At 38.8% G+C, this 12,925-nt stretch overlaps 1 protein-coding gene across 14 annotated transcripts in view; it reads right to left on the minus strand.

Annotated features, from left to right (window-relative positions):
• ralgapa1 (Ral GTPase activating protein catalytic subunit alpha 1) overlaps positions 1-12,925 on the minus strand; it is a 312,978-nt gene that overhangs the window by 55,900 nt on the left and 244,153 nt on the right. For all 14 annotated transcript variants that reach the window (XM_072568885.1, XM_072568887.1, XM_072568892.1 and 11 more), the window contains one exon: positions 7,242-7,369. In XM_072568885.1, coding sequence (XP_072424986.1) covers positions 7,242-7,369 — 128 coding nt within the window. The remainder of the gene's footprint in view (positions 1-7,241; positions 7,370-12,925) is intronic.

The following is a 12,925-nucleotide window of genomic DNA, read 5'->3' on the forward strand; positions in this document are numbered from 1 at the left end:
TTCCAATAGCAGAATATTTATTGAAATCTTTAATTTCAAGACTTTTAAAATGCATCTCCTCCTCATAAATTATGATATAGTGAGAGAAAATATGAAACCTTCTCTCAAGTGGATTTACAATTGAAGCTAAGAGTTTACACTTCATGAGCCAGTGACATGCAAAAGTAAAACTTCAAAATAAAAATCCAGAAAATTGAAAGCTTCGTGGTTGATTGTCAACTGTTCCTGCTGGGTAGGAAATGAGTAGTAACACACTGCACCATTTATAAATTAACATTTTCATAATTGGAGGTTAATTTTAATCATAAAAACCCACTGGTAGGGAAATGTAATACCTGCTTACACATCTTTTCTGAGTGAAGCAGGTCAATTCAACTTGGATAAGCATGGACTAATCAAGGAAAATCAATAGACTTTTTAAAAAGATCAATCTGAGTTTGATTAATGTGGTATTTTTCATGATGAGATAATGGAGAAGATGGATGAGGACAGTACAGGTGATGATATGTCTATGAATTTTTAAAAAGCACTGGCTCATTTTGCAAAATTACAAAAAGGAGGGAGCAGTATGGATACAAGATTAGTTGAAGGATTGACAAAAGTATTGCAAAAGTGGCAGCTTTTGGAGAGATATACACATTGGATTCTCCAGAATTACGAGGGAGTACTAGTGATTCTGATGCATATTAATGTCTTGAACATGGTTTACAGAGGCTGATTGCCCAAAAGGCACAAACAAGGTTGTGACAGCAGATGAAAGTCAATGCAAAAAAGTGATGGATACATTTTGGTAGGAAGAATGAGGAGAGACAACATCAGCTTTATTTATGTTTTAAAGTGATGGCAGAGAGAGACCGGAGGTATTTCAGAGGTTAAGAAAGCAATTAGTGCAGCATTTGAGATCCTGAGTTTTATAAATAGAAGGTTAGGGTACAATAAAGCAGAAGTTTTGGGTTTACTCATCTTGGAGCAGAGAAGATTAAGAAAAGCTGATCAAGCAGTATGTTCAAAATGGGCAGCATGGTGGCTCAGTGGTTAGTCGACTGCCTCGAAGTGCCAGAGGTCCAGGTTCAATTCCACCCTTGGGTGACTGTCTGTGTGGAGTTTGCACATTCTCCCTGTGCTGGTTTCCTCCCCTAGCCCAAAGATTAGACGGATGGGTTATTCTAAATTGCCAGAGTGTCCAGGGATGCGCAGGCTAAGTGGATTAGCCATGGCAAATTCAGGATTGCAGGAATAGGGTTGGAATGGAGCCTGGTTGGTATGCTCTTCAGAAAGTCAACGTGGACTTGATGGGCTGAATGGCCTGCTTCCACACTGTAGGGATTTTATAATTAAGAGGTGACCTTTCTGAGGTGTTCAAAATTATAAACAATTTTGACAGGATAAAGGAGGATATTCTGTTTCCACTAGTTTTCATGCCAGTAACTAAGTGGTCACAATTTCAAGACTGCTAGCAAGAGAGCTAGGTATGAGATTAGGATAAAAATCTTTACTCACAGTTGTTAGGATTGGAATGCACTGCCTAGGCAAGTGGTGGAGGTGAATTCTACAGGAGGTTTGAGAAGAGAACTGGGTATATATTTGGAAGTGATGAATTTAGAAGGTTACAGAAATTTGAGTGGAGAATGGGACTAGCTGGGTTGCTCTAGGGAGCCAGTACAGAGACAATGGGCTAAATGGCCTCCTTCTGCACAGTAAGATTCCATGAAAAACTTAGGCTGTTGTCTATTGAGTAGATATTAGAAGAGATTTATTAGAGGTATTTTAAATAATCAAGGCGTTAAACAGAGTAAATGAATACTGAAACTGTTTCAAAGACAGATTGGATGCTAATTGCAGGGCTCAGGTTTAGATGCTTTGCAGACAAACTAACATCAGAAAAATATATCTGACTGATTCGGATTTTGAACATACTGACTCATAGACAATTATTGTTAAATTTGCATCATTACCCAAAATAGGAACCGAGAAAATATTTGTAGGAAAAATGCAGGATTACAGAAAAAAGATTCAGTGAGTGGAATTGCTGGATCTCATTTTTAAATCACCGACTTGTTTGGTAAGTGGTCTCCAATGATATTGTTCTACTGAATGGTAATGGCTGCTCTGACTTACCTTTCTCTGTTAAAAGTTCATTGCTATACTGTGCAATTCATATTTTCTGTTGTTATTTCTAGTTTTCTCAAGGATAATCTAAGATAAGCAGAAATTATGCTTTTAGCTATCATATTCTCTGGTGATTTACCTCACTAGACTTTAATTCATACTTTGAATAAATACAAAACAATCTAATTTGCATTACAAATAAGGAACAAAAAAAGGTTATGCAAGTTCTTGTTCCTTGCTTTGATCTTTTACTTCTTGTTCTAGTTCTCTTGACCTTAGTAATGCATCACAACTATAAATTATCAAGCCAATAAATTGTTCACAAGGGAGAAAAAGGCTCACAAAAGTGCTTTCATCAGGACAAAACAATCAAAAAATTTAAATAACTCAACCCTCGGCTCATTGACGGGCACCTCTTCTACTTCCTGGGTGCTGGCAGGATGCCTGACCTGCTGGGGGTGACAGAAAAGAAGCCATGTGACATTTGTTGCCAATGAAACAATGGTTGTCAGCAGCGCAGCAGGGAGCCTGCGGGATGTTGGCAGGTTAGGTAGGTAGAAGGAAACCTTACCATCAACAGGTCAGGGAGCATCTGTGCAGGTCAGATAGTAATGACCAGGCTAAATTGACTGTAGTGTCAAGGGATGTTTCCTGAAGTGGGTTAACCATGGTAAATGTGGGGTTACAGGGATAGGGTGAGAGACTGGGTCTGGATGGGATGCTTTTTGGATGTTGGGTCAATAGGCCGAATAGTCTCTTTCCAAACTACAGGAATTTTATTATCCTTTGACCAAGGGCTGAATTTGACTAGCCAACTCTGGCTTTTGGCATAAATCAGAACATTATTTTATTAGAGACTTTATACAAAGTAAAAAATATTTCTGCACAGTGTAAGAAGAGCTATACAGCATAACCAGAATACAAATCAATCTTAAGTTCTTTAAATTCAGACACTGATAGAGAACATCCTTCAGAAGTGAAATCAATGTTTTTGGCTAAAGTCGTATTTATCTGTGCTTCAAATACATTTTGTGTCATTTTAGAAATGTGGTGTAAAAAATCTAACTGATACCTATAGAATTTGCACACTTCAGTGAGTGTCGCAGTTAGCTGTTCAGTCTGCATGAGAAAATGTATTTATAGTATCTTGATCAATGCAACATGTCAGCACCCATTTGTAAAACGTTCATCAACTACTAAAATGAAATGGAACTGAATTACACACAAATTATTAGATGAAAATACTGATTCTTGCTTTCTAGAAATGCTGTGAAAGTGTTAAACTTAATTATTTCAAGATTATAACTACTTGAAGTTCACCTATGAGCTAACTGCAATTGAATCTGCAGGTTGTATTAACAAGATGCTGATAACATAATGCTATCAATTGAAGTTAAAATGTCAATGTTTAATATGAAATTTAACATTTCAATTTTGAAGCATTTCTACTTGACTTTAGGCTCGACGAGTGCTATCACTGAACAGTAATATAAAAATGCACTGGATATCAATGACTTCCACCTGCTTTGTTCCACCATAATTTTGGTTTTGGGTATACGTACACAGTTTCTTAAGACAAATAGAAGTAGTAGCAATAACTATAGAACTTGTGAACAGATAGGTACATAACTGAATTGTCTCATTTTCTGTTGCTGTCCCAAACTGGAAAGCTCCAACTCTGATCCCAATTTTCATTGGTCATTTTAGACCCTGCCCTTTCTCAACTTCTATGCATCCATTCCTGGGGTTAGGCTGTTCATCAATATCTTGAAGAAGACAATTTTCCCCATATCCCTCTTTCTTTAAGGATTGTAATACATTTTCCATCACGTGTTTTGACACGACTGCTGACCCTGATAATGCTTTTGATGTCTTGTCTTTTTCTTTAACTGGGGATGACTGTTCACCATAGTTGAAAGGATTGTCCATTACATTTCTTCCATTTTTGCTTTGATCCTTCCTCCCCATATCATCCCTTAGAGCCATGACAGGGTTCCGCTTATCCTCACCTTTAATCCACCAGCCCATACATTCAACAGCTCAGCTTCTGCTTTCACCAAATACACTGCTTTTGCCTTGTCTCTTAGCATTTTGACTAATCCTTCTGCGACATCTTGCTCCACTCCTCACTTATTTGCTCTTTTTTCCATGGAACCCTCCCATGCAAGTGTAGGAGATACACCTGTCATCTTATGTTCTCCCTCCCCACCACTCATGATCTGAAAACATCTTCCAGTTACAATAACTATTTTTGAACTGTTAATGTATGATACAATATATTTACTGCTCATGACTCAGTCTGCTCTAAATTGTGGAGACCAAACACAAAATCAGGTGAGCACTTTGAGTTACAAATTCAATCACCCAATAAGACTCTAAGCTTCGCTGATCTTTATTTTAATTTTCTGTTCCACTCCCACTCTAACCTAAGGTTCTTACATCCAACAACACTCGTGAAGTTTGAGCAACTGTAGCCCATTTTCTTTGGTACTTTACAATCTTCTGGACAGAGTTCAGCAATTTCAGACCATAGTCTCTGTTTGTGACAGCAACTGATGACGATCATTTTGTGATTCCCATTCACAATCCCTCAACTCATCTCATTTCGTTACTTTCCCCATTAAAACCACTGCTTTTACCCAGACATGTCAGCCTTTTAATCATTTAACCTTCCCTGCCTTCTACCCCATTAAGTCTTTTGCTTTTGTTCTGTCCCCCTTTCTCCTCATGTTACTCGAGTGTTCACTCACTCTAAGTTTTTCCAGTTCTGACAAAATCAGAAATTTTGAACAGTAATTGAACCTGGATTGAATAAACAAACTGTCACATTGGTGATATGCTGCTGGAAATAGTCAAAAATGCCTTCATCCTCCTGTTCTCTAACAGGCAGATTATAAAGTTCAAGCTACAAACAAATTGCATTTCATAAGAAATTTAAGTGGTAGAAGTGAAAGTCAAACACAGCAAAAAGAGTAATGATTTACTTCACCTGTAAAATCTGTTCCAAACAAAATCTGATTTTAAATACAAACTTTGATTTCTGAGGTTACACTGAATTTATAGTGTCTATAATATGAAGCTTAGAAATGAAATGAGTAATCATGCTCCCAGCTGGTTAATGACTGAAGCAAAGATTTACTAAATGGGAGCCTTGCTAAGAACGCTCGTTTTAAGACAAGAACTATTTATTAGGCAGATCTGGCTCATTATCTAGAATTTGTGTACTTAATTTTAAAGTGATCGAAAAACTGACATACTAAATATTAACATAATACCAAAATATATAGTCTCTTCCGTCATGAAGCAAAGCAGATCTTCTATTCATTACACTTACATACAATGTTTTAAAAAGATGCAGCATAATAAATACTAAATGTGGATTCAGAAAGACTTGACATCTTGATATAACTATATAATTTTTCTGCATCTCAAATCCTCTAAGACGTTTGTAAATTTTCAACTTTATCAGATTACATCATAGACTAAGTTAGTTTTCAACAATTATACGTTCAGAAGGTTCCTCTATGTTTGTTATAGAAGATGTTGTGGTTCTGTACGCCGAGCTGGGAATTTGTGTTGCAGATGTTTCGTCCCCTGTCTAGGTGACATCCTCAGTGCTTGGGAGCTTCCTGTGAAGTGCTTCTGTGACCTTTCCTCCGGCATTTGTAGTGGTTTGAATCTGTCGCTTCCGGTTGTCAGTTCCAGCTGTCCGTTGCAGTAGCCGGTATATTGGGTCCAGATCGATGTGCTTATTGATTGGATCTGTGGATGAGTGCCATGCCTCTAGGAATTCTCTGGCTGTTCTCTGTTTGGCTTGTCCTATAATAGTAGTGTTGTACCAGTCGAATTCATGTTGCTTGTCATCTGCGTGTGTGGCTGCTAAGGATAGCTGGTCGTGTCGTTTCGTGGCTAGTTGGTGTTCATGGATGCGGATCATTAGCTTTCTTCCTGTTTGTCCTATGTAGTGTTTTGTGCAGTCCTTGCATGGGATTTTGTACACTACATTGGTTTTGCTCATGCTGGGTATCGGGTCCTTCGTTCTGGTGAGTTGTTGTCTGAGAGTGGCTGTTGGTTTGTGCGCTGTTATGTGTCCTAGTGGTCGCAGTAGTCTGGCTGTCAGTTCGGAAATGCTCTTGATGTGTATGGTAGTGTGGCTAGTCCCTTGGGTTGTGGCATGTCCTCGTTCTGTTGTCTTTCCCTTAGGCATCTGTTGATGAAATTGCGCGGGTATCCGTTTTTGGCGAATACATTGTATAGGTGTTCTTCTTCCTCTTTTTGCAGTTCTGGTATATTGCAGCACTGCGACCACTAGGACTCATAACAGCACACAAACCAACAGCCACTCTCAGACAACAACTCACCAGAACGAAGGACCCGATATCCAGCATGACCAAAACCAATGTAGTATACAAAATCCCACGCAAGGACTGCACAAAACACCACATAGGACAAACAGGAAGACAGCTAATGATCCGCATCCATGAACACTAACTAGCCACGAAACGACACGACCACCTATTCTTAGCAGCTACACACGCAGATGACAAGCAACATGAATTTGACTGGGACAACACTACCATTATAGGACAAGCCAAACAGAAAACAGCTAGAGGCATGGCACTCATCCACAGATTCAATCAATAAGCACATCGATCTGGACCCAATATACCGGCTACTGCAACGGACAGCTAGAACTGACAACCGGAAGCGACAGATTCAAACCACTATAAATGCCGGAGGAAACATCACAGAAGGGCTTCACAGGAGGCTCCCAAGCACTGAGGATGTCACCTAGACAGGGGACGAAACATCTGCAACACAAATTCCCAGCTCGGCGAACAGAACCACAACAACGAGCACCCAAGCTACAAATCTTCGCACAAACTTTGTTATAGAAGATAAATAATTACCTTTCTTTCTTGTAGAGGCATCTTGCTAATGTATTTGTGCAACTTACCTTCAACCCCCCCACAAAAATACCAAACTGAATGTGTGGATTCTTCTCCCAAACACTAGCGGAGGCATTAAAAAGGAAAATATCTTGCAATTGTAATTCCATCTTAAGAGGTTTTCTGAAACTTCTAACGACATTTTAACAAAAGGAAAAGGCAGACATTTTTCAAAAAGGATACAAATTTTGATACAGTGGAATTAGTGATTTTAGTGCTCGACTTGCATTGATTGCTGTAGCTCGGACTAGATTTGGTAGAACTTTCCCATCCACAATAGCACCATCAAAGAGTGGGCCAAAAAATGGTATCTGTTCAAAAGAAGGTTATTTGGTTCAGTTTTACCAAATGAGTTATTTCCTATCACTGCAATTAAGTTACACAAGATTTCTGCATTCAGTTTAAAAATAAATTTACTTCACTTCAATAGAAAGAAATGTTAAAAAAGTGACTGAAAAATGATAATAGGATCTAATTTAAGTCAATTGCTTCTATTGGCCATTTGAGTGGAATGTACTTCACCCTTCTCCATCTCTATATTTCACCAGTTCTTGTGGATTTCTGCACTCAATTAACTCTACTGGTTTGAGCATCCCTAATGTTACTTGGTCTACCATTATTGGCAGTGCTTTCAGCTACCTTGGTTTCAAGCTCGAATTCCCTCCCTAAACCTCACCCCACTGCTTTTAATATGCTCCTTAAAACCTTTCCAACAATACTGCCAGAACCAGCAACTGAGACGACTGAGAACAATAAATCACAAGTTACTTTCAAAGGATAATGTATTCCAGAGTGTCAATGTCAGGCAACAATATGTAATAATGTAATATCATTGGGAAATAGAAAATTGTTAGCACCTAGGTAACATTCTCAGCACTGGCACAAACAAACAGATGTTAGTCCAGAGGACTTTGCAGGGTTGCCAGCTGAGTGCCTAGGTCAATGCTAAGTTATCCAAATGGTTTCGCTCTTTTTCTTAGGTTTTGTAGCAGGTTGACATAGCGGAGAGGTTTGCTGGGCGACTTTTGCAGACATTGTGGAAGGTCAGATCAGGCAGGGCCGACAGATTTCCTTCCCTAATGTGCATTACTGAACCAGATGAAGTTTGATCATAAATCAACAAGAGTTTCACTGTCATCATTACGCTGGCTTTTAGTTACCATTTCAACATTTGCTTTCTAATAATGTGCCAAGAGTATTAGCCTGGTCCCCTGGATTGCTGGTGCAGTGGCATTATCACTGCCTCCCTACTGTTTTCAGATAGAACAATTTGTCTTTCAACTCCATTCACTTCCTCCAAAAAAAATACTTGCTGCGAGTCCCTTCAGGTTCTAATATGGCTGCCTTTTGCAGGATATGTAGAATTTCCTTGAAGTATTCTTAATACATACATCTCCCTCATCTCTCTTTCTAGTACAGGGATGACTACATTGTTGCTGCTTCCTTCTTGTATCCTGGACTAGAAAAAAATCCAACCAATATAGATCAGGAAGCTGGGAAATCTGCAGTAACCAACATAGCTCCTGACTCTTCAAAGCCCATCATCTATAAGGTACAAGTGAGGAATGTGATGAGATTCTGTTTACTTGTCTGAAAGAGGACAGCTCTAACAACACCCAAGAAATTTGCACCATTCAGGACAAAACAGGACTGGGAACCAATCTACCACCAGCTGTATGTACAAAACACATGATGCATTGCAGCAGCTCAAAAAAGGCTACTTTGACAATGTTTTCCATACATACATCATGTGCCAACAGAAGGCCAAGAGAAGCATAGGAAGATGACCACCTGCAAGTCCCACTCCAAGCCACACACCATCCTGCTTGGAACTTTAGCACTGTTTCTTCACTGTCACTGGGCCAAAATCCTCAAACTCTTTACTAGCAGAACTGTAGAGATGTATTTACATCAGCGACTTCAGCAGTTTAGAGGGCAGCTCACCACTACCTTCAGGGAGAAACAAAATAAGCAAGCCATGCTCACAAACCATGAAAGAATTTCTAAACATTCACTGACTTTCTTTGCAATTGATATATCTCAGACTCTTCCATCCCTTAGAACATAGAACAGTACAGCACAGTAGAGGCCCTTCAGCCCTTGTGCCGACCTTTTAACCTACTTCTCAGTCTTCATTTTTGAGTTTACGATTCCATGGACTCCTACATTTACCTTGACTACACTTACTGACATCCTAGCTTCCAAGGTGTCTTCCTTTCTCTTCAACTTTAATAGAAATTCACTAAGGTTCCTTAGACAGCACCTTCCAAGGCCTTTACCATTACTGTCGAGAAGAACAAGGGCTCCAGATACATGGGAACACTATCACCATTATCTGCAAACTCCCTCCAAGCCACTCACCATCCTAACCTGAAAATATATCATGTTCCTTCAGTGTTGCAGGGTCAAATTCTGGAATTCCCTCCCTAATGGCACTGTAGATCTCCCTGTACCAAATACAGAATGTCAAGGAGGCCAACAACCACTTTCTCAATGATAACAAATTCTGACCCAGTTATGGATATTCATGCTTCATGAAAGAATAAAAAGCCTATGGATTCCTTCCCAGTGTGCCTGATCTTGTTCAAGTACTACTGCTCCCTTCCTTTCCCTCCCTCCCCAGTAGGACTCCCCTTGATATCACCTTTCACCTCAGCTGCTTTCATATTCGATGGATCACCTCTTGTAATTTCTGCCACCTCCAGTGCGATGTGAAAATTTTTAGCATTCTAAAGGGCCTATTCCTTTTGTAATTCCCTGATCACTCTCAGTCAACCTCCAACTATTAAATGGATTTTAAGCCTGATGGAAAAGTACAAAATCAGGTGCCAATTTCTTGAAATGGGTTTATTTATAGCATTACACGTTAGCCTTCTATCGATCACCCATTATCCCAACTGGCTCTCTTCATAAATGTTCAAGGTGCTTAATTAAACAATATCCTTCACTTTTTAAAAATATATATTATATTGCTAGATATATATATATTATATATATATATCTAGCAATATAATGAACATGCCATCACAGATTCATCTTATTGCTTTCAAAAAGCATTGTAAGATACTCAAACAATTACAAAACAAATTGAAGAGAACTGTCTTTTCATATTTGATATAACCCATCACAAAATGTCTCTCTTCCATACCTTCAATAATTTATTCAAGGCAGGCTTCCTGTCTGTAATTAATTCTGACAATTTAGTGACTGGTGTCAAGATTCATTTTATCTTGCTGATCCTTTTGCCTCTTAATATTTATTTTATGTAAGCAAGGTCTACCCTTAATCCTTTTTCAATCAAAGTCTTTGTAGAATATGCATTATCCTACAGTGAACTACTACAAATTCTTATGAGCATGCCTTATATGCAAATTATTTCAAAGTATTTAACCTTAACCTTTGTCAGGCCTAAGGATACTTTCCACTTTCTCTTTCTCGTTCTGAAGAAGGATCACCAGACTAGAAATGTTAACTCTGTTTTCTCTTCAAAGATGTTTCCAGACTTGCTGAGATTTTCTAACAATTTTTGTTTTTGTTTCAGATCTTCAGCACCCACAGTTCTTTGTTTGATAAAAAGATCGATTTCATGTCTTTTGGGTCACCCAGGGCTTGAAATTAGAATATACGTTTCTGCAAATTTAAATGCTTTAATATTCTATTTGCCCTCAGCACTTCAATTGCAGTGTGTTTCACCATCTAAGTTTCAATATGCCAGATCTGGTTTGAGTAAACAGCCAGTTTAACTATCCAATCATCCATATTAATGATTTGTTTCTTCTTCAGTTGGAAGATCATCTTTCTGTAATTATCTTGCTCAATTTACCTAGTTCTAGATATAACTGTTCATTCAAGCCCATTCAGATTCATATCTAAGCCAGTATATTTAAAAGTACCTGAAGATTGACTTATAATCTTAAATGCCCCTTTGATTTTGACTGTTACAAATTGTCCAAGTTGTGCAGTATGTCCCCATAAAACATCAATATACGTCATAAAAATGCCCAGGAGTTTCTCTTTGTTCCACTATAAGATCACTGCTGTAACTGTTTCCAAATCAGTAGTGTTTTGATTTGAGAACCCAACTCCAGTTAAAAGCAGGAGCTTGCCCATTTATGACACAGTAGCTTAATCCAAAAATTTGACAGAAACCACAGAACAAAGAATTCCCAAATTTAATTTCTGCAATTGCATATAAAAGTCTATTAAAGTCCATGATATATTCCACTATAGAATTACTATTGAGTGATCTTTTGAAATCTATCAAAAGTCTTATTGAACCGTGACTCATATTAAGTTGCTTTTTGTAAATTTTATGTACATGACTTCACACAAGCTGCAACTATGCCTTGTTTCCTCTTCAGCGGGAACATAACCCAGGTCTACAAGTGGGGTGTGGGGAGGGGCGAGGTCTCAGTTACAAGGACAAATTAAAGGAGGGGGCGGAGGCCTCAGCAGAGGTTGTCAAAGGTTCCAAAACAAGTAATAGGACAGAAAGTATGGAAGGGTCAGGATCTAACTTCAGACACAGTTATTAAGGGGACAACTATGAGAGGGAAGACAATCAATGCAGGATTGAGGGTGTTGTACATAAATGCACACAGTATATGAAACAAGGTTAAATATGCTTGTAGCACAAATTGAAACTGGCAGGTACAATGTTGTGGCTATCACGGAGGAAATCAGGGCTGGGAATTAAATATCCAATTCTACAATACACATTCTATCGTAAGGACATGCAGATGGGCAGAGGGGACAGGGTCACCTTGATAGTAAGAAACAAAATTAAATTGATACCAAGAATATCTATATTCTGATATATAGTCGGAAGGCATAGAATCTGTGTGGGTAGAGTTGAGGAACAGAAAAGGGAAATAAAATCAGGGATTTGAGTACAAGCCTCTTTGTAGTATTCAGAATGTGGGACAGAAATAAATTAGGAGATAGTAAAGGCATGTAATAAAAGTAATATTACAATAATCATGGTGAAGATTAATATGCAGGTGGATTAAAAAAAATCAGGCTCTGCGCAAGATGGGTTTTTTTGGAGCAGCTTCTGGTAGAGCCCATGTGGGAACTGTACTGGATTTGAAAATGTGTAATGAAGCCGACTTGATTAAGGAGCTTAAGATGAAGAAACCCCTAGGGGGCAGTGACCACATCACGACAAAATTCACCCTGCAGTTTGAGGGGGAGAAGCTGGAATTGGATGTAATTCCTCTCCATCCAAGTCTTTAACACTATGGCAGTCTCAGTCTATGTTTGGAACGTTAAAATCCCCTACCGTAACCACCCTATTATTCTTACAAATAACTGAGATGTCTTTACAAATTTGTTTCTCAATTTCCTGCTGACTACTGGAAGGTCTGTAGTACAATCCCAATAAGGTGATCATCCCTTTCTTCATACTCAGTTCCACACAAATAACTTCCCTGGACGTATTCCCAGGATTATTCTACCTAAGCACAACCATAATGTTAACCTAAATCAAAAACACCACTCCCCTCCTCTCTTGCCCCCTTTCTATCCTTCTTATTGCATTTGGAACATTAAAGCTGCTAGTCCTGTCTATCTCTGAGGCACACCTCTGTAATAGCCATGATTTCCGAATACCACATTCCTAACAATGCCCTGAGTTCATCTGCCTTCCCGGTTAGGTATTTTGCATTGGAATAAATGCACTTTAATTTTTTAGTCCTACTTTGTTCTCTGCTTTGTTCCTGCCTGCCCTGGCTTACTCTTGTCCCACCTGTGCCAGTCTCAAAATGATGTCTTTCCTCACTGCATCCCACTCCCACTCCAATTTCTCCCTCCCCCGACAAGTTTAAATCCTCTTGAGTAGCCCCAGCAAATCTCCCCGTCGGTATATT

Source organism: Chiloscyllium punctatum, chromosome 4, assembly GCF_047496795.1.
Source record: "Chiloscyllium punctatum isolate Juve2018m chromosome 4, sChiPun1.3, whole genome shotgun sequence".
In the NCBI taxonomy this organism is placed as follows: domain Eukaryota; kingdom Metazoa; phylum Chordata; class Chondrichthyes; order Orectolobiformes; family Hemiscylliidae; genus Chiloscyllium; species Chiloscyllium punctatum.